The sequence below is a fragment of the Hypanus sabinus genome, chromosome 12, assembly GCF_030144855.1.
Source record: "Hypanus sabinus isolate sHypSab1 chromosome 12, sHypSab1.hap1, whole genome shotgun sequence".
In the NCBI taxonomy this organism is placed as follows: Eukaryota; Metazoa; Chordata; class Chondrichthyes; order Myliobatiformes; family Dasyatidae; genus Hypanus; species Hypanus sabinus.
This window is the reverse complement of record NC_082717.1, coordinates 83,763,534-83,787,108: the sequence shown is the minus strand read 5'-3', so window position 1 is coordinate 83,787,108 and position 23,575 is coordinate 83,763,534. Positions and strand designations below refer to the sequence as shown.

The 23,575-nt window shown below is 44.4% G+C and overlaps 1 protein-coding gene across 7 annotated transcripts in view; it reads left to right on the top strand.

Annotated features, from left to right (window-relative positions):
* LOC132403066 (ribonuclease T2-like) overlaps positions 1-23,575 on the top strand; it is a 34,706-nt gene that overhangs the window by 7,360 nt on the left and 3,771 nt on the right. For all 7 annotated transcript variants that reach the window (XM_059986313.1, XM_059986311.1, XM_059986314.1 and 4 more), the window contains 5 exons: positions 4,420-4,527; positions 10,785-10,845; positions 16,244-16,305; positions 17,992-18,049; positions 21,045-21,109. In XM_059986313.1, coding sequence (XP_059842296.1) covers positions 4,436-4,527; positions 10,785-10,845; positions 16,244-16,305; positions 17,992-18,049; positions 21,045-21,109 — 338 coding nt within the window. In that variant the 5' untranslated portion in view covers positions 4,420-4,435. The remainder of the gene's footprint in view (positions 1-4,419; positions 4,528-10,784; positions 10,846-16,243; positions 16,306-17,991; positions 18,050-21,044; positions 21,110-23,575) is intronic.

The window sequence follows — 23,575 nt, the reverse complement described above, 5'->3', positions numbered from 1 at the left end:
TGAGATGTGCTTTTTTTGGGGCGGGTGAGTGCTGGCTTCCTCTTTGGTCAGATGGTGTCATCTTTCAACTGTCCATGTGGATGCGTGACTGTTTGTTGCAATACTTGACATCAAGTGAGTTTGGGCTTGTCAGCTTAATTTACAAAATTACCCTGAGTGGACATGTCAGTTGTTGTAAGCTTGAATTAGATTTTTGCCTCTCATTTTCAGGTTGAAAGTGCTGCTGATGTAAGTGGTGGCAATTCGCCGAGTTGATCCTCTGCATTTTTTCTGCTAAAGGTTGGGCAGGGCGTTCCAAGACTTAGATCCAAAGGGTAGCACATTGCGTAGGTTATTGATCCAGACAGTATTAAAACAAAAAATGAATTAAATTATTTTGGGGCAGAGAATAGTACTGTAAATTACCACAAATAAAATGGTGTCAGGGGTTTCGTGTTTAAGAAAAAAGCATAACGACTCATCCATTGTAATCCAAACACTGAACACCAATCACGGTAAAAGTACTGCATGTAATCATGTCAGACTAGCATGTTAAAGTGAACCCCAACTCAACATCGGTGGTTGTGAATTAGGTACATTTTCACTAATTATATTACCCCACAGTATCAATGGACAGAGGTTGCAAGACCGTGTTTTGTATATTTTGTCCAGAATTCTTACCAGGACAGAATTGTTGATGTGAGGAATCAGCTCTACTATTTGAGGGATTACAACATAACACAGATTCTTGCTTTTGTAACCACAGTGATTATTTCAAAATGTTTCATGAGTGTAACAAACAAAATGCTGGAGGGAGTCAGTGGTTCAGGAAGCATATGTAGCAGAAGATAGACATTTCAGGACCTGCTGAATTTTTTTTTTGCTTCAGCTCCAGCACCTGCAGTCTTGTGACTTATTGGCGTGATGTGCCTTCGGATAAAAAAAATGCAAGTTGCACTTGTGATACTCGTTTGACAAAGGCCAATGTTAATTCAAACAGGAAAGCTCAGTGTGGTAAAATATAATTTTGTATTTGATGCTGTGAGAAACAGATCTCTCGATAATTAACTTGTACTTCCATTTCTTGTACGTCTGCCAGGTAAAAATAGCAAATGTTCCTGTTTCTTTAATTGGAAAAGAGAATGGAACACAACGTCTCCCAATTTAAGGAGGGATAGACTTGCACCGGAGGCAGGTCAGAGAAGCTCACTAGGTTGTTAGCAAGGGTAAAGGGTCATCTTGTGAGGAAAAGTGAAGCAGATTGGATCTAAACACATTGGAGTTCAGAAGAATATGAGGTGGTCTTCTTGAAGTATTGAAGGTTTCAGAGGGACCTCGACAGAGTGAGATACTGTATGCATATTTTCTGTGGTTGGGAGATGGAGAACTGGCTTTGGGATGAAGGATCACTTTCCTTCTCAGGAATTTTTATCCAATGAAGTTGTGGAGATTGTCACTGAGAATGTTAAAGGTCGAAATGGATATAGTTCTAGTCCACAGAGGAATTGGGGTTATGGTAACAGAGAAGAAATTGGAGCTGAGATCAGCCACGATCTTACTGAATGCTGGAATTGGCTTGGGAACCGGTTGGTATGTGTTGGGGGTTGTGCACATTTGGCCTACTCCGTGCTATTCTATGTTCTTGCCTCTTGACTACAGAATTGAAACTGCTACTCCGGGGCAGTGCTAGCACTGAAACCCTGTTAGGAAATGTAGGTCAATAACGAAGGACTGATGTAAGGATCGAAGTTAATCGGCAGGTCTTGCTGTCCAGGCTCTGATTGACTGTACTTCTTTCCATCAATACTGCCTGGCCTGCTGAGTTCCTCCACCATTTTGTGCCTGTTGCTTGGACTTCCAGCATCTGCAGATTCTCTCATGTTTGTGTTGGATTCATGTCATCGGTTCCCCGGTTATACAGATGATATATGGTCATGTGTTTATGCTCCTTTTCTGCCCTCTTTGAGTGTGTCAAAGCACTTTGTAACTAAAGAGATACTTCCTGAAATGTTACTTATGTATAATAATTTTCCTCTCACACAAACAGTACAACAATAATGAAAGTAGTTGGGGAGAATAAATTTTGATCAGGGTTCCAAGATAACTTTTCTGTTCTTCATTGGAAGAAAGTAGCACAGGATTTCTTTTCTCAGCCACTTGAGTAACACCGCAGTTTGATACGTCACGTAAAAGATCATCTCTGACGGTATTGGAAAGGCGTTTCTGCCTGGACTTCTGCCAAGGGACTCATCTGTCTGAGTGGGCTTTTGACTTGGATGCAAGAGTGAGCCATAGTCACTGAATTCACGATTTAAGATTGTTCATTGTTATTCTTCAGTGTATGAGTGCAAAGGCGAGCAAAATGATTGTTGTGTAATGATGCAGCATCAAAACACAACAAATAGCAATATAAAAGCAATCCTAGAAAACACAATATACAAGTAACTTATATATAAAATGGTGCCATTCCACTAGCTCTTCACTCAGCCTTCGAACATCTGAACAATGAAGATACGTATATCAAGATGCTTTTCCTTGTCTGCATCTCTGCATTCAACACTTATCATCCCTCAATTCTAATCAATAAGCTTCAAGACCTCATCCTCAATACCTTTGTGTGCAACTGGATCCTCGATCTCCTCATTTGCAGACCCCCAGTCAGTTCGGATTGGCAACAACATCTCCTGCACAATCTCCATCAGCACAGGAGCACCACAGGGTGCTTAGCACCCTGCTCTGATCACTCTATACTGATGACTTCAAGGCAAAGTACAGCTGCAGTGTCATTTTTAAGTTCGATGGCAACACCACAGTCGTTGGCCAAATCAAAGGAGGTGATGAATCAGCATATAGGAGGGTGGCGTCACAACAATCTCTCACTGTATGTCAGTAAGACCAAAGAGCTAATTATTGACTTCAGGAGGAGGAACCCAGAGGTCCATGAGCCAGTCCTCATCAGGGGATCAGAGCTGGAGAGAGTCAGTAACTTCAAATTCCTTGGTGTTATTGTTTCAAAGAATCTGTCATGTGGCCAGCGTGTAATTACTATTACAAAGAAGGCACAACAGCGCCTCTACTTATTTACAAGTTTGCGAAGATTTGGCATGTCGTTTAGAACTTTGACAAGCTTCTTTAGATGTACAATAGAGAGTGTTTCTTTGTGGCCTGGTATGGAAACATCAATGCCCTTAAGGCATACAAAAGGTAACGGACACAGCCCAGTCCATCATGGGTAAAGCCATCCCCACTACTGAGCACATCTACAAGCTGCGCTGTTGCAGGAAAGTGGCATTCATCCATCATTAAGGATCACCTCTCCCTCCCCCATCTATCATCTCTTCTTGCTGTTGCCATCAAGAAGGAGGTACAGGAGTCTAAATACTCTAAAGAAATAAATTCTTCTTTCTGAATTTATTGAGAATGCCCACAAGAAAATTAATGCCAGGGTAGTATATGGTGACATATATGTATTTAGATAGCAAAGTTACTTTTAACTTTAAACTTATACAGAGACTGATTGTACGTACTGTGCTGTGAGGTGGTGTGTGTGTAGTGGGGGTGGGGAGGATGGGTTAATGGGTGGAGGTGTTGAACAGCCTGACGGTTTGGGGGAAAGTAATTGTTCTTGAGGCTGGTGGTCTTGGTGTGGATGGTGCATAGCCTCTTCCCTGATGGGACTGGGACAAATAGTCCATAAGCAGGGATGCTTCATGATATTGCTGGCCTTTTTCTAGCAGCTATTGGTGTATATACCCTTGATGGATGGCAGACTGGTCCCATTGATGCTTTGACTGCCCATAGACTACCCATCGAAGACTCTTACTACAACACGTACTAGGAAGAATATAGAGACTCTAATTTGTGGCCAAGTGGTTAAGGCTTTGGACTAGTGATCTGAAGGTTGTGAGTTCGAGCCCCAGCCAAGGCAGTGTGTTGTGTCCTTGAGCAAGGCACTTAACCACACATTGCCCCAGTCCACCCGGCTGAAAATGGGTACCGGCAAAATGCTGGGGGTTAACCTCGCGATAGACTGGCGTCCTGTCTGGGGGGGTGGGGTGGGAGTTTTGTACTCTCAGTGGCTTGACTGACCTGATGAGCCAATAAGGGACAGACTTTAACTTTACTGCAGATCAAGTATTTGGTTGTGCGTGATCGAAGTTGTACACTGAGGAAAGAACAGAGGGCCCCTATCATCTCAAGGGTCCTATTGAATCAACTTGAGCTTGCAAGACAATATTTAATAAGTTGCAGTTTGTGAGCTTTGAGCTGGGTTTCTCACCGAGGATCAGAAAACAAGGCCATCATGGTGCCCTCGCTGAAATTTACAAAGGCTCCATATTTCGTGAAGGAGTAGGGCACGTTGGAAAGGAAGTTAAGTTACTTCTGTGCCCGAAGCACTTGAGGCCTCATTAACCTCCTCATTATATCTTCTTCTTGCAGATCTAGTTGACGTGAAATGGCTTTTCGTGTGGGCTTGAGGGACCTGACGGTTGCCCCGATGTTTCTGCCTCTGCTCGTTGCCTTTATTCTTTCTGAAACTTCTGACTGGTACGTGACGGGGGAAGTGTGGTCAAAAGTGCTGCTTCAACCTGCCCTGAAGTTGCAGCAAATAACCACAGTTCAATTTCTTTCTTGCAACAGGAAGTGGGTGCTTGAAAAGTTTGTGTTAGCTAATTGGAGAGGTTTAAAGAAACGTGCATGCCATTGGCAGGGCAAGTAGATTTTGGTGACTATATAACTCCCGGTACAGCATACAGTACATGCAAATACTGGGCACGTACATATACCTAGGATGCTGAAGACTTGCACAGTACTGTAGTATTGCAGTGTTCTGCCTCAAAAAAAAATAATTTCAGGATATATGAGAGTGATGATAAATTGTGGAGTGAGAGTGGGGGAGGAGACGGGGAGAGGACAGTCGTGCTTGGGAAAAGGGGAAGGGAGAGGGGAGGGATCGGGAAGCACCAGAGGGGCATTCTGTAATGATCAATAAACCAATTGTTTAGAATCAAATGACCCTGCCTGGTGTCTCAGGGCTGGGTGTGTCTGCACCCGCACCATCCTGGCACTCCTTCTCTGCCACTTGTCCCACACCCCTCTCACGGCACTCCACCCTCACCGTCTCCAACATCCTTTGCTCTCGCCAGATTTACAAACTTGCTCTCCTCTGCACGTTGACAATGCTGTGTAGAAACCTGAGACATTCTTAGCTTTATAATCTATATGTGCTTGAGACTGTTGCACAGTACTGCATAAAATTGAGAAGGTTCTGGCAAACCCTTGGTAAAACACACTTCAACCCAGCTGGTGCAGAGCCCTTGCTGCTGGGCAGCAGGTTTTAGGGGTGGGAGGAGGAGGAGGGGGGAAGCTGCTGTTGAGAGGGACTGTAAAGCAATCCAGAATGTAGAACTTGAGATGCAGAAGAAGGCAAAAGTTGGGCAAATTCATGAAGTCTTCCGGTTTGAAACAGTAAATAGGGATATAACATTTCCACTGGTTAGTGGTTGGAAGATAAGATCATTGGATGATCGTGGTGAGCCAAGGAGCTTGATCTTGTATTGCACAACTCTATACTAGGCCATTCTTTTTTGACACAGTCTGCTGAAATGTGCCAGCTGCCAGCAGAGTCAACAATAACTCCTTACAAAGAATTATCTGCATATTTGGACATTAAAACCTTGCAGGGCCACAAGGAAAGAGCTGAGTGGATAACTTCCCCAAAGAGCTAGCAACAATTTGATGGGCAGAGAGGCCTCTTTTTCCAAAGTGATATCTGAGTTACTTGAAAGCTACCTTCGATTTGTTTTGGTTGTTTAGCAGCCCATGTTTTGAAAGTATGTACACAGTTTATACCTTCTCTCCGTGACTGTGTATGTTTCCTCTGAGTTCTTCCATTTCCCTCCACTTTCCAATGACGTGGGTTGAGGGTTAGTGAGCCGCGTTGGGGCCAGAAGCCTGACAACACTTGCAGGCTACCCCCAGCACATCCTTGGACAGCATTGGTTATTGGCACAAATGACACGTGTTTCAAATAAATCTCTATCACTAACGCAGAGATGCGGAAACAGGATGGGCGTATCAAACTAGAAATATCCTCCCCCTGTGTGTTGAGCAAACCGATGATATTTGCATAGTCATTATCATGTACAGTAATTTCAGGTTCCTTCTCTTTGGAAAAGTTCATCTTTGTACTTTTAATATTTTCTATTCACTTCTCCTTTCTTGAAGGCAGGGTTCTGTACATTGAGTAAGGCCAGCAACTCACTGAAAGCAGGCTGTATTTGAACAGTGGGTCCAATTGTTGTCAGCTGGCAAATTGCCTATCAAAGGAGGAACGTTTGACCTTATCCCGTCCGTGCAATCTTGAAGACGTGTTGAATCAGGAACAGAAACAAATATTGACAAAGTTCTACATAGGGAGTTCAGGTGCCTTCCAAGGTTGTGATCTCAGGATTGCTACCTGGGCCACGTGCTAGTGAGGCTAGAACTAGGAAGATTACAGTATACAGTTTAATACATGACTAAGGAGTTGGTGTAGGAGGGAGGGCATAAGATCTTTGGATCATTGGGCTCTCTTCTACAGAAGGGACGGTTTACACCTGAACTGGAGGGGGACTAGTATCCTATTGGGAAGGTGTGTTAATGATGTACAGTGGGATTTAAATGAGAGTTGCAGGGGGATGGGAACCAGAGTGCCAGAACAGTTAGTTGAAAGGTTATGGAGGCAGATGTTGGTAAGACCTCAGATAAAGTTAGGAATCAAAAGGTGCGACTAGTGCCCTGAGCTGCGTATATTTCAATGCATGACGTATCATAAGAAAGACAGAAGATGAGGTAGCTGGTTTACAAATAGAAGCAATGTGCAGTGAGGAGAGGCTGTTGATTAGGCCAAATTCCAGTCAAGGGAATGTGTTGCAAAGTAAAGGATGGACAAAATGGAAAATGGTGAGTACAGGACTGAAGGTGTTATATTTGAATGCACGCAGTATACGGAATGTGGATGAACTTGTAGCACAGTTACAGGTTGGCATGTATGATGTGGGCATCACTGAATCACGGCTGAAAGAAGACCATAGCTGGGAGCTTAATGTTCAAGGATAGACTGTACCAAAAGGATAGGAAGGAAGGCAGAGGGGGCGGTATTGTAAGAAATGAAATCAGATCGTTACAAGGACGTGACATAAGGTCGGAAGGTGTTGAATCATTGTGGACAAGCGAACAAGAGTAAAAAGACCCTGATGGAAGTTGTATACAGACCCACAAACAATAGTAAGGATGTGGTCTACAAGTTACAATGGGAGATAGGTAATGCATGCCAAAAGGGCAATGTTACAATAGTCATAGGGGATTTCAATATGTTGATAGATTGGGAAAATGCTGGATTCCAGAGGGGGAACTTCTTAAAGTGCCTATGAGATGGCTTTTTAAAGCAGCTTGTGGTGGAGCCCACTAGGGGATCAGCTATTCGCGATTGGCTGTTGTGCAATGAACTAGATTAGAGAGTTTAAGGTAAAAGAACCCCTTGGGGCAAGTGATCATAATATGATCAAATTCACCCTAAAATTTGAGAAGGAGAAGCTAAAGTCAGATGTATCAGTATTACAGTGGAGTAAAGGGAATTACAGAGGCATGAGACAGGAGTTGGCCAGAATTGATTGGAAAAGAACACTGGCAGGGATGATAGCAAAGCAGCAATGGCTGGAATTTTTGGAAGCAATTCAGAAGGCACAGGATACGTACATCCCATAGAGGACGAAGTACTGTAAAGGAAAGATGGCACAGTCATGGCTAACAAGAGAAGTCAAAGCCAACATAAAAGCCAAAGAGAAGGCATATTAGTGAGCAAAATTAGTGGGAAGTTAGAGGACTGGGAAGCTTTTAAAAACCAACAGAAGGCAACAAAAAACGTCATGAAGAAGGTAAAGATGGAATATGAAAGTAAGCTAGCCAATAATAATGAAGAGGATACCAATAGTTTCTTTGGATAAATAAAGTGTAAAAGAGAGGTGAGAGTGGATTCAGTCCACTGGAAAATGGTGCTGAAGAGGTAGTAATGGGGGACAACAAAATAGCAGATGAACTGAACAAGTATTTTGCATCAGTCTTCACTGTGGAAGACACTAGCAGTGTGGTGGAAGCTCCAGGTGTCAGGGATCAGAAATGTGTGAAGTTACCATAACTAGAGAGAAAGTTCTTGGGAAACTAAAAGGTTTGAAAGTAGATAAGTCACCTGGACCAGATGGTGTACACCCCAGGGTTCAGAAAGGAGTTGTTGAAGAGATCATGGAGACATTAGTAATGATCTTTTAAGAATCACTATATTCTGGAATGGTTCCAGAAGACTGGAAAACTGCAAATGTCATCCCACTTCTCAAGAAAGGAGAGAGGCAGAAGAAAGGAAACTATATAACCAATTTGTCTGACTTCAGTGGTTGGGGAGATGTTGGAGTTGATTATTGGGATGAGGTCTCAGTGTATTCAGAGGCACGTGATAAAATAGGCCGTAGTCAGCATGGTTTCCTCAAGGGGAAATCTTGCCTGACAAATCTGTTGGAATTCTTCGAAGAAATAACAAGCAGGATAGACAAAGGAGAATTGGTTGATTATTGTGTATTTGGATTTTCAGGAGGTCTTTGACAAGGTACCACACATGAGGCTGCTTAACAAGTTATGGGCCCGTGGTAATACAAAAAAGATTCTGGCATGGATAAAGCAGTGGCTGATTGGCAGCAGGCCAAGTGGCTGCCATGACTAGTGGTGTTCCACAGGGGTCTGTGCTAGGTCAAAGGTTCATTTATTATCAAAGTACGGTACACAACTTTGAAATTCTTCAATTTTCCAGGTAGCCATGAAACCAAGAAAGAAAAGAAAGACAGCATGATTATCACGCCCCAAATCCCACTTCCTGCACAAAAAAAGAGCATAAAATAGAGCAGGCAGATCGACCCTCCCCCACCCATACACCTCTTCCTGCACAAAATAATAATGAAAAAAATGGAACAGGCACGTCGACCTCTTAAAAGCCTCTAGACCACACAAGAAAGGACAAGAAGAGTGGGTGAAACAAACAGTATATAAAAGCTATAAAACTAAAAAAGAATCCATAGTCCAAAGTCTAAATCCAAAATGCAGAAAAACCATGATGAAATGGCAGGCAGACTCAACTTGCAGTCTGCAGCCTGCCCGGTGAGAGGTTTGCTCATGTTGTGTCTGCCTCCCGGAATCCTCTCTGAGAGTACAGAGCACTGAAACACCCAAACAATCTCCAAACATCAAAACATATTCAAGATGAGAAACAAATGTAAAAGATGTGAAAAGGGGTAGTTTCATGATCTATTTAGAAGATGTCAAGCAAAGGAGCATTGTACGCAGGCGCCATTTTGACCGGAGGTCAAGGGACTGATTCCTTCTACCTTATATGTCAGTGATTTGGATGATGGAATTGATGGCTTTTTTGCTAAGTTTGCAGACGATACAAAGATAGGTGGAGGGGTAAGTAGTTCTGAGGAAGTATTGTGGCTGCAGAAGGACTTAGACAAAATAGGAGAATGGGCAAAGGAGTGGCAGATGGAATACAGTGTTGGGAAGTGTATGGTCATGAACTTTGGTTGAAGAAATGAAAGGGTTAACTATTTTCTAAATGGAGAGAAAATACAAAAAAACTGAGGCACAAAGAGTCTTGGGAGTCCTTGTGCAGGATTCCCTAAGTTTAATTTGCAGGTTGAGTCTGTGGTGAGGAAAACAAATGCATTCATTTCAAGAGGACTAGAATATAAAAGTAAGGATGTAGTGCTGAGATTTTCTCAGGCACTGATGAGGCCGCACTTGGAGTATTGTGAGCAGTTTTAGGCTCCTTATCTTAAAAAGAACGTGCTGAAACTGGAGAGGGTTCAAAGGAGATTCACAAGAATGTATGCAGAGCTTCACTAGAATTCAGATGAATGAGGGGTGACCTCATTGAAACCTATTGAATGGTGAAAGGCCGTGATAGAGTGGATGTGGAGAGGATACTTCCTATGGTGGGAGAGTCTAAGACCACAGGACACAGCCTCAGAGTCTATTTAGAACGGAGATGAGGAGGAATTTCTTCAGCTAGAGAGTGGTGACTCTGTGGAATTCGTTGCCACATGCAGCTGTGGAGGCCAAGTCTTTATGTATACTTAAGGTAGAAGTTGCTAGATTCTTGATTGATCAATGCAAGAAAGGATACAGGGAGAAGGCAGAAGATTGGGGTTCGGAGGAAATTGGATCAGCCATGTTGAAATGGTGGAGCAAGCTCAATGGGCCAAGTGGCCTAATTCTGCTCCTATATCTTGTTTCTCCCTTACTTCCTCATCTAGGAAGGTCAGTATAGCACTGCTGACTGAGGCTAAAGTTGACCAACTCCATCTTGACCAAGTATCAAACCTGGGATCACCGAAATCTTTATTTGTCACGAGAGCAACACACACATGATTAAGATTCTTGACCCGAAACATTGACTGTAACATTTCCATAAGTTCTGCTTGACCTGCAGTTCTCTAGCAGTTTGTGTGTGTTGCTCTGGATTTCCAGCATCTGCAGAATCTCATGCTTATGTTCTCTTGTAACTATCTTTGTACAATTCTGCTTATTTATGAAGTTCAGATCTCTGAAAAAGTTGGATTGTAGAACATTAAGTGATGAAATGAAGCACTAATCCTGATGCTTTGTGTCGACCCAAAACATCGACACCTCCCCCTCCCCATAGACCTGCTTTGTTTGACCTGCTAAGTTCCTCCAGCATACTGTTTATTGTATTGATTGTGGTGTCTGATCTTTTGCAGTGCAAAGCACCCATGGCACAGTCTCATATTGTCTCACGAGTGGCCTCAGACTGTGTGTTTGGTAAGTCTGCAAGTGAGAGATAGATTTTTTAAACTACCCTTTGTATGGCAGTGTCCTCTGAAAAATCAAACTGTGATCAATAATGTACTTTTTACTTTATTTTATCCATGTGAGTGATTTATCTTAACTGCTACATATTTCCCTGAAGCAACTTAAACCAAATTAGCTTATTTGTGAGTCAGGAAAATTTTAAGCTGACATGTTTAAGCTTGTTTAAGCTTCCTCTTACTGAAGGTTACTGACTCAACTCAAACTTGTGCCAATGTTTACTCTTTAGGGTAAGATATGAAACATGAAAGTCACTGATGTTCAGCCACTGTAGATTAGGGCAACACAGATGTGGGCTCCTTTGCCCATTGGGTCTGTATGTGGCTGGTTGGGACATCAAAGCCAGAGTGCCCCAGCTGTCTTCATTATTTGACCCACATTGGAGTTGTGCTGTGGTTAGTTGTGTGTTGTGCAATGAAGCAGATTTGATTAGGGAGCTCAGGAGGCAGTGATCGTAATATGATAAAATTCACCCTGTGATTTGAGAGGGAGAAGCTGAAGTCTGCTGTATCAGTATTACAGTGGAGTAAGAGGAATTACAGAGGCATGAGAGAGGAGCTGGCCAGCGTTGATTGGAAGGGGACTCGAGTGTGGACGACAGCAGTACAGCAATGGCTGGAGTTTCTGGGGGCAGTTGGAACGCGCAGGATAGATAAATCGCAAGGATGAAGAAGTATTCTAAAGGGAGGATGAGGCAACCATGCCTGACAAGGGAAGTAAATGACAGCATAAATGCAAAAGAGAGGGCATATAAAATAACAAAAAATAGCCAGAAATTAGAAAACTGGAAAGCTTTTAAAAACCAGCTGAAAAAGCTAAAGGGAGAGAAAAGATGAAGGTAAGCTAGCTAATAATATAAAAGAGGATACAAAAAGCATTTTTCAAATATATAAGGAGTAAAGGAGAGTCGAGGGTTGAATATTGGTCTGCCGGAAAACTGGAGAGTTAGTAATGGGGGACAAAGAAACAGCAGCTGAACTTTGAACATAGAAGAGTACCTCAATAGGAACAGGCCATTTGCCCCACAATTTGCTAAAAAACAAATCAAAAATACCCAAACGCGAATCCCTTCTGCCTTCACCAAGTCTTCATCTTTCTTACATCCGTGTGCCTATCCCAATGTCTCTTCAGAACTTCTAATATATTAACATCTACCAGCAAACCAGGCAGTGCATTCCAGGCATCCACCACTCCCTGAGTGAAAAGAAACTTACATTCACATCTCCCTTGAGCCTACCCCCTCTCACCTTCGACGCATGCCCCCTGGTATTAGACATTTCAACCCTGGGAAAGGGATAGTCTCTGTCCACCCTGTCTGTGCATCTCATAATCTTGTAAGCCTCTGTCAGGTTTCCCCCAGCCTGCTGTGCTCCAGAAAAAAAAACAAGTTTATGCAGCCTCTTGTGATAGCACATGCCCTTTAAACCAGGCAGCATCCTCCCTATAGTGGGGTGACCAGACCTGTACCCAATTCTCCAGATTTGGCCTAACCAGAGTTTTATTAAGTTGCAATATAACCTCCTGACTTTTGAACTCAGTGCCTTGACTAATAAAAGCAAGCATACCATAGCCTTCTTAACCACCTTATTGATGTGTGTAGTCACTTTCAAGGAGCTATGAGCTTGGATCCCAGGATCTCTCTGCTTATCAGTACTGTTAAGGACCTTGACCTGTCTCTTTGCATTTTCCCGACTAAGGTGCAACACCTCACATTTATCTGGGTTAAACTCCTCCTGCCATTTCTCAGCTCATGTCTGCAACAGTCCTATATTGTGCAGTATTCCTTGCCGGTCTTCTACATGATCCACAGCTCCACCGATCTTGGTATCATCCGCAACTTTACTAAGCCACCTATCTACATTTTCATCCAGGTCATTTATATACATTACAGATATCAGAGGTCCCAGCACAGTTCCCTGCAGAACTACGCTAACCATCAACTCAATTAAGTCCCTTCAACCACTACCCTCTGTTTTCTATGCGCAATCCAGTTCTGAATCCAAACAGCCAATTTCCCACAGATCCCATGCATCTTAATCTTAATCTTCTGGATTAGCTTCCTGTGAGGACCTTTGTCAAACACCTTACTAAAATCCATGTGGATGACATCTACTGCTCTACCCTCATCAATCTCTCTTGTCACCTTGTCAAAAAACTGAATGAAGTTGATAAGGCACAACCTGCCACACACATAGCCACGCTGGCTAATTAGGCGTCTTTTGCGTCAGTCTTTACTTTGGAAGACACCAGCGGTAACGCCAGAAATCCAAGAGTGTCAGGGAGCAGAAGTGAGTGTAGTTGCTATCATTAAGGAGAAGGTGCTTGGGAAGCTGAAAGGTCTGAAGGTAGATAAGTCACCTGGACCGGGTGGGTTACACCCCAGGGTTCTGAAAGAGGTTGCTGGAGGCATCAGTAATAATATTTCAAGGATCACTAGATTTTGCAATGGTTCCACAGGACAGGAAAATTACAAATGTCACTCCAAGAAGGGAGGGAGGCAGCAGCAAAGAAATCACAGTTAGCCTGACTTCAGTGGATGGGAAGATGTCGGAGTCCATTATTAAAGATGAGGTTTTGGCGTACTTGGAGGCACATGATAAAATAGGCCCAAAGTCAGCATGGTTTCCTGGGGGGAAAACCTTGCCTGACAAATCTGTTGGAATTCTTTGAGGAACCAACAGATAAGAGAGACGAGGGAGAACCAGTGGATGTCATTTACTTGGATTTTCTGAAGATCTTTGAGAAGGTGCAGCACGTGGGGTTCCTTAACAAAATAAAGAGCCCATGGTATTACAGGAAAGTTACTAGCACGGACAGAAGATTGACTGACTGGGTGGAAGCAAAGAGTGGGAATAAAGGGAGCCTTTCTGTCTGGCTGCTGGTGACCAGTGCTGACCAAGACGGAACAGCATAGTAGACTTGATGGTCCGATTGTCTAATTCTGCACCTGTTTCTTTTGCTCTTATGGTCTTAGTGAGGGTGCCTTTGGTTTATAAAGATGGTGGTGGAGTGGGTGGACTGTGCTTGAGTTTATGCTCCAGTCTGTTATCTGATGAGTACTGTCTCAGGTAGTGGGTGGGTCAAAAGTATCATGGTACATTTGGGCCGAACTTACCTGGAGCTGGCACAGTGGCACAGGTTATAGAGCTGGTGCGCCAGAACACCTACGACCCTGGTTCAGTCAGGTGTGGAGTTTGCACGTTGTCCTGTGACCACACAGATTTCCATCAGTCCTTTTCCTTAGGTTACTGTGCCTTCTGCAATATTTCAGAGGTCACTGTGAAAGTCCCCGGGATCTTACCTAGGTGAGTGGAGAGAGGGGCAAAGCAAGTTCAATTATGGTGCTGTCTGTGAGGAGTTTGTATGTTCTCCCTTTGACCATCTGGGTTTCCTCCCACGTTCCAGAGACGCGTGAGTCAGTAGGTTAATTGGTCGCATGGCACGGGCTCATTGGGCTCAAAAGGACGTTACAGTGCAGCTTCTCTAAATAGGTAATAATGGAAGGATTACTGGGACTATGTGTGAATAGTAACAAATGTATGAGTGTATATGGGGGATTGATGGGCCGATGGGCCTGGTCCCATGCCATAATGACACAGTGACTGAACTTACATCAGGAGTCAATTGGATCCAAAGAGTCAAGGTCGCCAGGAGAGAAAGGGAAGGCAGATTATGAAGGGAAAGCAGGGTGAGCAAATTTTAAAATAAAAGTGTTAGAATGAGACAGTTCATAAAGAATAAACCAATTATTCAGGTTTATTCTGGGCACAGTTTTCAAGAGAGCTGGGGTGGTGTGGAATCCCCTGGTCTCTCTGATACACAGATGAAATGGTTTGCAGAACGAGCTCATGGAGTTGTGTAGCACGGAGACAAGCTTTTTGGTCCACCAAGTGCATGACCCACCTTTTTGGCCATTAACACTAATCCTCCTTGCCCACATGAGAACCGTCAGGGAAGGAAGAAGTGGACAGTGTATTGGGAAGTGGAAGAGAGGGAGGTGGATGTCAGGAGGAAGAAATGGGACAGTGTATTGGGAAGTGGAAGAGAGGGAGGTGGATGTCAGGAGGAAGAAATGGACAGTGTATTGGGAAGTGGAAGAGAGGGAGGTGGATGTCAGGAGGAAGAAGTGGACAGTGTATTGGGAAGTGGAAGTGAGGGAGGTGGATGTCAGGAGGAAGACGTGGATAGTGTATTGGGAAGTGGAAGTGAGGGAGGTGGATGTCAGGAGGAAGAAGTGGACAGTGTATTGGGAAGTGGAAGAGAGAGAGGTGGATGTCAGGAGGAAGAAGTGGACAGTGTATTGGGAAGTGGAAGAGAGGGAGGTGGATGTCAGGAGGAAGAAGTGGACAGTGTATTGGGAAGTGGAAGTGAGAGGTGGATGTCAGGAGGAGGAAGTGGACAGTGTATTGGGAAGTGGAAGAGAGGGAGGTGGATGTCAGGAGGAAGAAGTGGACAGTGTATTGGGAAGTGGAAGTGAGAGGTGGATGTCAGGAGGAAGAAATGGACAGTGTATTGGGAAGTGGAAGTGAGGGAGGTGGATGTCAGGAGGAAGAAGTGGACAGTGTATTGGGAAGTGGAAGAGAGGGAGGTGGATGTCAGGAGGAAGAAGTGGACAGTGTATTGGGAAGTGGAAGTGAGGGAGGTGGATGTCAGGAGGAAGAAGTGGAGAGTGTATTGGGAAGTGGAAGAGAGGGAGGTGGATGTCAGGAGGAAGAAGTGGAGAGTGTATTGGGAAGTGGAAGAGAGAGAGGTGGATGTCAGGAGGAAGAAGTGGAGAGTGTATTGGGAAGTGGAAGTGAGGGAGGTGGATGTCAGGAGGAAGAAATGGACAGTGTATTGGGAAGTGGAAGAGAGGGAGGTGGATGTCGGGAGGAAGAAGTGGACAGTGTATTGGGAAGTGGAAGAGAGGGAGGTGGATGTCAGGAGGAAGAAGGAACAGCTTGATTGATTCAAGACATTGTCAAGAATCTTTGTCTTCGACAGAGAGGTGCATTGTCATACTGGGACATTTGGCTGAACACTACCAACTGTTCCTCCAGCTTTCAGATGTGATCTGGCAAATTCACTTTTGTCTGGCTTAATAACACCTGAAGGCCTGGCCATCTTAGGTAAGGAGGTCACCACAATAACCTTTTCTGCTTTGCATGGTCTTACTGAGAGCTTTGCCCAAGGACAAATTAACACATTTCCCGTTTTGGTAGTTACAATTGCAAGGATTGCGTCTGTGGTATTTTATGTGAAAGGATGTATAGGGTGTGGTAACATCACCATCAAGTAATGGCATGTCACATCACATAATTTTTGATCTGGTTGTAATTTTGTAAGCAGTCATTGCCTTTTTCTGCTCTAGATGACAAGTGAAGAATGCAAAGTTCCTCCTAGCATTAACTATTGGACTGTTCATGGACTCTGGTGAGTAGACACTTCCATCAATGATCTTATAAAACAGTGTGATCTGCCTAATTCCTAGTCCAATGTCAATGCAACTCCCAGCCAACTATTTTGGGGGGGCGGGTCTAATAACAGTTGATGGTGGTGGGTTGGAGCTACGTCTCTACCAAAGGAGGTGTAAGGTTGTCCTCTCCGCTAGCCAACAGGTCACCATTGGGCAAGGTGTAGCACCGCCCCCCCCCCCCCCCCCCGCCATCAAGATCATGTGAAGCCGTAGGAGCAGGTGGTGAATGGTCACATGTACAGCCGCTGCATGTCACAAGTTCTGCAACCACTGATGCCAGGCAGACAATCTGTGAAGAGTAGCGATAATGGCTGGGGTCACTCACCTTGCAAAGACTCTGCTCAGAAGACGACATCGGCAAACCACTTCTGTAGAAAATATTACCAAGAACCATCATAGTCACGGACAGCATGATCGCATACGTCATGTGACACAGCAGATAATGACGACAATGAATAGTAGTTGATTCCTGGGTCAGTTCGTGCACAGTAAGATCCCACGGGTGTCAGGTGACCAGGAAATATTGGCCAATATTCTGTCAGAGCTTATTTGCCTAATGCCAGGAGATACCGTGCCTGATAGTGAGGCTCAGCCGAAATATGGCTCCCAGCAGCTCTCCACACACTCAGGGATGCTGCTAAGAACATAGGAACACCAGTGTCTTCTGTTCTATTTAATAAGATCACAGCCAAACCTTTACTTCATTGCCAACTTCCTGATTTTTCTCCCTCTCCCTAACATCCAAAATAAACTTTTGTTTTCTTGGTATTTGGTTTTTCTTTGATATTCCAATGTGTGCTAAAGTGCAATATTAATTGCTGCTTTTCAGTCTTTATCTCGGAACCCCTCTTCTTCTCCCTCCCGTTCTCCCTCTGTTCCTTCCAAATAAAATTTCATCCCTTTCCACTGGCTGGGAGCTCGCCACTGCCCCCCTCCCCATTCTCCCATCTTGTTCTCTTGGGAGGGGAAACGCAGACCCTTCATGGAAAGCCCTTTCGCTGAGACTGAAATGTTAATCTATCCCTCAGAGCGTAAATGTTGCCCTTACTTGCTGTTTTTTCATCACTTTGATTTTATTTAGAAACATGGAAAACCTACAGCATAATACAGGCCTTTTGCCCCATAAAGCTGTGCTGAACATGTACCTTAGAAATTACCTAGCATTACCCATAGCTCTCTATTTTCCTAAGCTCCATGTACCTATCCAGGAGTCTCTTAAAAGACCCTATCATATCTGCCTCCACCACCATCACTGGCAGCTCATTCCACGCACTCACCACTCTCTGTGTAAAAAAAAACTTACCCTGACATCTCCTCTGTACCTACTCCCAAGCACCTTAAACCTGTGCCCGCTCGTGCTAGCCATTTCACCCCGGGAAAAAGCCTCTGACTATCCACACGATCAATGCCTCTCATCATCTTGTACACCTCTATCAGGTCACCTCTCATCTTCCGTCACTCCAAGGAGAAAAGGCCAAGTTCACTCAACCTATTCTCATAAGGCATGCTCCCCAATCCAGGCAACATCCTTGTAAATCTCCTCTGCACTCTCTCTATGGTTTCCACATCCTGTGCTAAAACAATCTCAAAGTGGACAACAGAAAACAAATGTGTGTGTGTGTGTGTGTTTTTTATCCAAACAGGCCTAAAGCAAACCAGATGTGCAATAATTCCTGGCATTTCAACATTAAAAATGTGCAGGTGGGTATTCACGGTGGGATTAGTCGGTAGGCCCTTCGTCTGTTCATTTACGTGCGACAGCATTTACTTGGTTCAGTATGATGTACTCATTGAAATATCAGGGAGGGTTTATTGTTTTGGTTAAAGTACTGCAGGTTTAACAGGTATGTTAAATCTATTTTATATGATATTCACACGACCTTGATTAGGTTACAGCTCTTACTGGGTTTGGAATGGAGCAGGGAACTGCAAAGTTAAAACATTAAACAAATTCCCCCAAATTATTATTAGTTTTAATATTGGATCTGTAATTGGCAGCAGAGGTGATGAGGAATGATTGTTACTTGAATTGATGTTGCATTTATAGTTCAAAGTAAACTTTATTATCAAAGTACATATATGTCACTATATACAGCCCTGAGATTCATTTCCTGTGGGCATACTCAGCAAATCGGTAGAATAGTAACTAACAGGATCAATGCAGGAGACAACAAACTGCAAATGCAAGTATAAATAAATAGCAATAAATAACAAGAACATGAGATAGTGAGATAAAAAATTCTTAAAGTGAGATCATTGGTTGTGGAAACATCTCAGTGGATGGGCAAGTGAGTGTAGTTGTGTCCTTTGTTCAAGAGCCTGATGGCTGAGGGGTGGTAACTGTTCTTGAACCTGGTGGTGTGAGTCCGTTGGTACTTATACTGCCGACCAGATGGGAGCAGCAAGAAGAGAGCATGACCTGAGTGGTGGGGGTCCCTGATGATGGATGCTGCTTTCCTACTGCAGCATGTCATGTAGGTGTCAGGGTTTTTTTCTGTGATGTGCTGGGCCGAATCCACTACCTTTAGTAGGATTTTCTGTTCAAAGGCATCGGTGTTCCCCTACCAGGCCGTGATTCAGCCAGGGTTAAGGGGGGCCTGAACTGCTGTGATGCACGAAGAATTGGTCTTTTCTCTGCTACTTTATGTGCTCATTTCTATCCCTAGTGCTTGATGTCACCATCCAAGTGAAGCACTGGCGATGAACATGCGACGTTGGTCAGGGCTAAGGTTTCAGTTATTTGGAAATCATTAAAGTGAAACAGGCCCGTGGTTCTGCTTTTCTCCATTGCTTTTCCTTGGAAGTAACTGGCGTTGGGTCGCTGTAAACTTGAGGCCTCTGCTGTTTGCGATGTATATAAATGACCTGGATGAAAATGTAGATAGGTGGATCAGTCAGTCTGCAGATGATATGAAGATTGGAGATGCTGTTGATAGTATCAAAGATGGGCGAAGAATACATGGACTATAGATTAGTTAGAGATATGGACAGAGGAATAGCAGATGGAGTTTAACCCTGCCACGTGTGAATTGTTGCGCCTTGGTAGGTCAAATGCAAAGAGAACTTAAAGGTCTTGCCCTTAACAGTATTGATGTGCAGAGGGCTGGTGGAGTCCCGGTTCACAGCTCCCTGGAGGAGGGCAGGTTCACAGCTCCCTGGAGGAGGGCAGGTTCACAGCTCCCTGGTGGAGTCCTGGTTCACAGCTCCCTGGAGGGCACATGTGTTGATAGGGTGGATAAGGCTGCATTTAGCAAGCTTGCTTTTATTAGTCGAGGCACTGGTTTCAAAATTCAGGAAGTAATGTTGCAGCTTTATAAAACTCTAGTTGGGCTGTGTCTGAGTATTGCGTACAGTTCTGTTGGCCTCATTTTAGGAAGGATGTTGAGGCTTTGGAGAGGGTAGACCTCTTCTGCACCAGGATGCTGCCTGGATTAGAGAACAAGAGGTTGGACAATCTCTGGTTGTTTTCTCTGGAGTGGCAGAGGCTGAGGGGAGATCTGTTAGAGGTTCATAAGATTATGAAAGGCATAGACAGAGAAGACAGGGGTGAACCATCTAATACCAGAAGGCATGCATTTAAGATGAGAGGAGATAATTGCAAAGGAGTTGTGAGGGGGAAGTTTTTACACAGAGAGTGCTAGCTGTCTGGAATGTGTAGAGGCAGGAGCATTAAAGACTTTTAAGAGACATTCTGATAGACACATGAATAAGAGGGAAAATAGAAGGAGAGGCGATACTTCACCTGTGAGTACGTTGGGCTCCTACACACAATCTGGTGCTCCCAGTGTGGCCTCCTGTATATCGGTGACCCAAGGTAGATTGGGAGACCGCTTCACTGAGCACCTACACACCATCCGCCAGAAGAAGCACAATCTCCTAGTGGCCACTCATTTTAATTCCTCTTCCCATTCCGATATCTGTATCCATGGCCGCCTCTACTGTCGCAGTGAGGCCACACTCAGGTTGGAGGAATAACCTTCTGGGTAGCCTCCAACCTGATGGCATGAACATTGCTTTCTCGAACTTCAGTAATGCCTCCCCCACCCTTCACCATTCCCGATTCCTATTTCCCACTCTCACCTTATCTCTTTGTCTGCCTATCAACTCCCTCTGGTGCTCCTCCCCCTTTTCTTTCTTCCATGGCCTTCTATTGTCTCCTATCAGATTCCCCCTTGGCCAGCCCTGTATCTCTTTCACCAATCAGCTTTCCAGTCTTTACTTCACCCTTCCCCCCCCACTCCGGTTTCACCCATCACCTTGTGGTTCTTCCTCCCCTTCTAACTCTGACTCCTCATCTTTCTTTCCAGTCCTGAGGAAGGGTCTCGACCCAAAATGGAATCTATGCTCATTCCATAGATGCTGCCTGGACCTGCTGAGTTCCTCCACCATTTTGCGTGTTGCTCGGATTTCCAGCATCTGCAGATTTTCTCTTGTTTGTGATTACTAATTTAATTGGTTCGGCACACCGTCTCGGGCCAAAGGGTCTGTTCGTGTACTGTAATGTTCTATGTTGTACATTAGGAGGTGATTCAAGCCTTGTCTTTCAGACAATGGCAATCCAGCTTTATGGATTCCGAATGATGAGCTGTTCTGAAGCACAAGATCAGATTAACACCTCACTGGTTGGACTCTTATTTACATTGTTGCACTGCATCCCTTGGCAGTTAAAGTGCTTTACGTTTCTGTTTGTTTGCAGGATATTTTATCTGACTTGAAGCAGTGGTGGCCTGATGTGATTAATCCTAACAGTACTCGTCTCTGGTAGGTCCTGTGATGATCACCTGGCTCTAATTGTTCACAGCTCAATTGCTCGTGTTGGCAAAGCAGTCCCGAAGAGTACTGCACTTTGGAGGTATCACAGTGTACATTTGGATTCCAGTCTACCTGCTCGGACAGGTGTGTGGTGCATGGAGTTCCATTCACATAGAGCCCTAAGCATCCTCGCACCTGGGAGCCACTGAAATCAGACTTGAAAACCAGAGCCCAGTCAGCACGATCTGCCGTAGACTCAGGGTGATCCAGCGTAGCACCCACCAACTGTCACACTTGGATTTACACTTTATTTGCTTCACGTTTCAATCGACTGGTCACAGAATCTCCCACCTCCAGTGGGGGTCAATTCACAGTGACCGTTTAACCTACCAACCCACATGTCTTTGTGACATAACACACACAATGCTGGAGGAACCCAGCAGGTCAGGTAGCAGCCATTGAGAGAAATAGACACCCAACGTTTTAGTTCAGGATGACGAGTCTTGGCCTGAGACATCGAAGGTCTGTCCCTCCAGTCCTGTTGAGCTCCTACAGCAATTTTTGTATTGCTGCAGTCCCTTGTGTTTCCATCTCGGTGATGTGACCAGGGAAATGTGGAGAACATGCGAACTCCACACAAGCAGCAATTAATCTTTTAACCAATAAACAGACATCCCCAGTCCCACCAAATTAGGCTATGTAGTCAGCTTGATTTCAACTGCAGGAGGTACAATACTCTCAAATGAACCAAAGTTAAATAAGCAAGGAACTGATGCAGATGCACCTCTGCTGCCTTCGAGAGATATTCCAACAGCCTGAGTGCTATTGAACAGTATGGAAAAGGAAGGCCGTGCTTCAGGTCTGCCAGCCATGCTGAGATGGCTTTCTCAGTCAGGGCAGGAAAAGGGGTAGGGTTGGGGACAGGAGGGTTTTAAATTTAGTGTCCCATATTTGTGAAGGGCAGTTGGCAGGGTTCCTGCACCCAACTCACAACTGCAGGACAAGTTGTAGGTTAATTGCCCTTAGTGTGTGAGTGAGTGGTAGAATTTGGGGTTGACTTGATGGGAATGGGGGTAGAATGGCATGGGATCAGTATAAATGGCTGCTGATGGTTGGGTAGGAATTCAGTGATCAGTCATTGGTGTAAAATGGTAACTCGGTTTCTACCTCCACAGATACTGCTCAACCTGAGTACTTGTAGCGGTTTCAGTTTTTAAATACTTAAAATTTCTACCTCCCCACATGGTTGAAGAGTATAATGGGAAAAATAATGCTAGGAGCTTGATATTTATGCCTATTTACAGTAATAATGTCCATAACCCAAAACTTCAAGACTCTACAGAAACACAGTTAAAAGGTTAGGAGACGGGTGGACAAGGTCAGGCTAGGCTAAGTAACTAACAAAAATACATAAATTTATTATGATTTGTAATCAGTTAAAGAAGTCAGAATAAACAATCTTTCTGGAGAAAGGATAAGATTTTCTGTCTCAAAGATACTTGATTTTTAAGGGAGTCGGGGGATTTGTGGTTAGTGCAGAAAGATGGCACTGAGGTAAAAGATCAGCTTCAACCTTATTTGAATGACGTCAGGCAGAAAGGGGTCGAATGGCTGCCCACTCCTAGTTTTTAATCTTTTGAAGTGGAAGTGGTTATTGGAAGTGATAGGAATCCAGAAAAAGCAGTGTGTTTTGAGGAATTGTAGCATGGTAGTATAGTGGGTGGGATGGCACCAGAGGGGGCCGCATGGTAGTCTAGCAGTTAACATGACGCTTCACAGCGCCAGCTGCAAGGACGGGGTTCAAATCCCGCTCCTGTCTGTAAGGAGTTTGTACTTCCTTCCCGTGACCGCGTGGGTTTCCTCCGGATGCTCTGGTTTCCTCCCACAGTCCAAAGAAATATGAAATGCTACCTGACCTGCTGAGTTCCTCCAGCATTGTGTGTGTTATGTCACAAAGACATGTGGGTTGGTAGGTAAGTTTATTACTTATTTAGAGATACAGCACAGAATAAGCCCTTCCAGCCCTTTGAGCTGGACCGCCCACCAACCCTCGAATTAATCCTAGCCTAATCACAGGACAATTTACAATGACCAATTAACCTGCTAACTGGACATACAGCCTCCTTACTGATGATGTCGGAATTGAACTTTGATGCCCTGAGCTGCAATGGTGTCATGCTAACCGCTAGGCTACCATGGCACCCTTTGGGCACGCTATGTTGGTGCTGAGAGCACGGCGATGCTGGTGACCTTTCCCCAGCACATCGTGGACTATGTTGGACTTTGACACAAAGCAATGTGTTTCACTGTCTGTTTCGATGTAAATGCGATGAGTAACGTTAATCTCAAAAGGGGAACCATGCAACCTGATATTTGTATAGGATGAGTAAGTGTGAGAAAACCTCTCGTCGTCATGAAGTAAAACCCAGCCTGGAAGGATGGACTGACAGGGATGGTCTCCTGTCTGTGGAATCA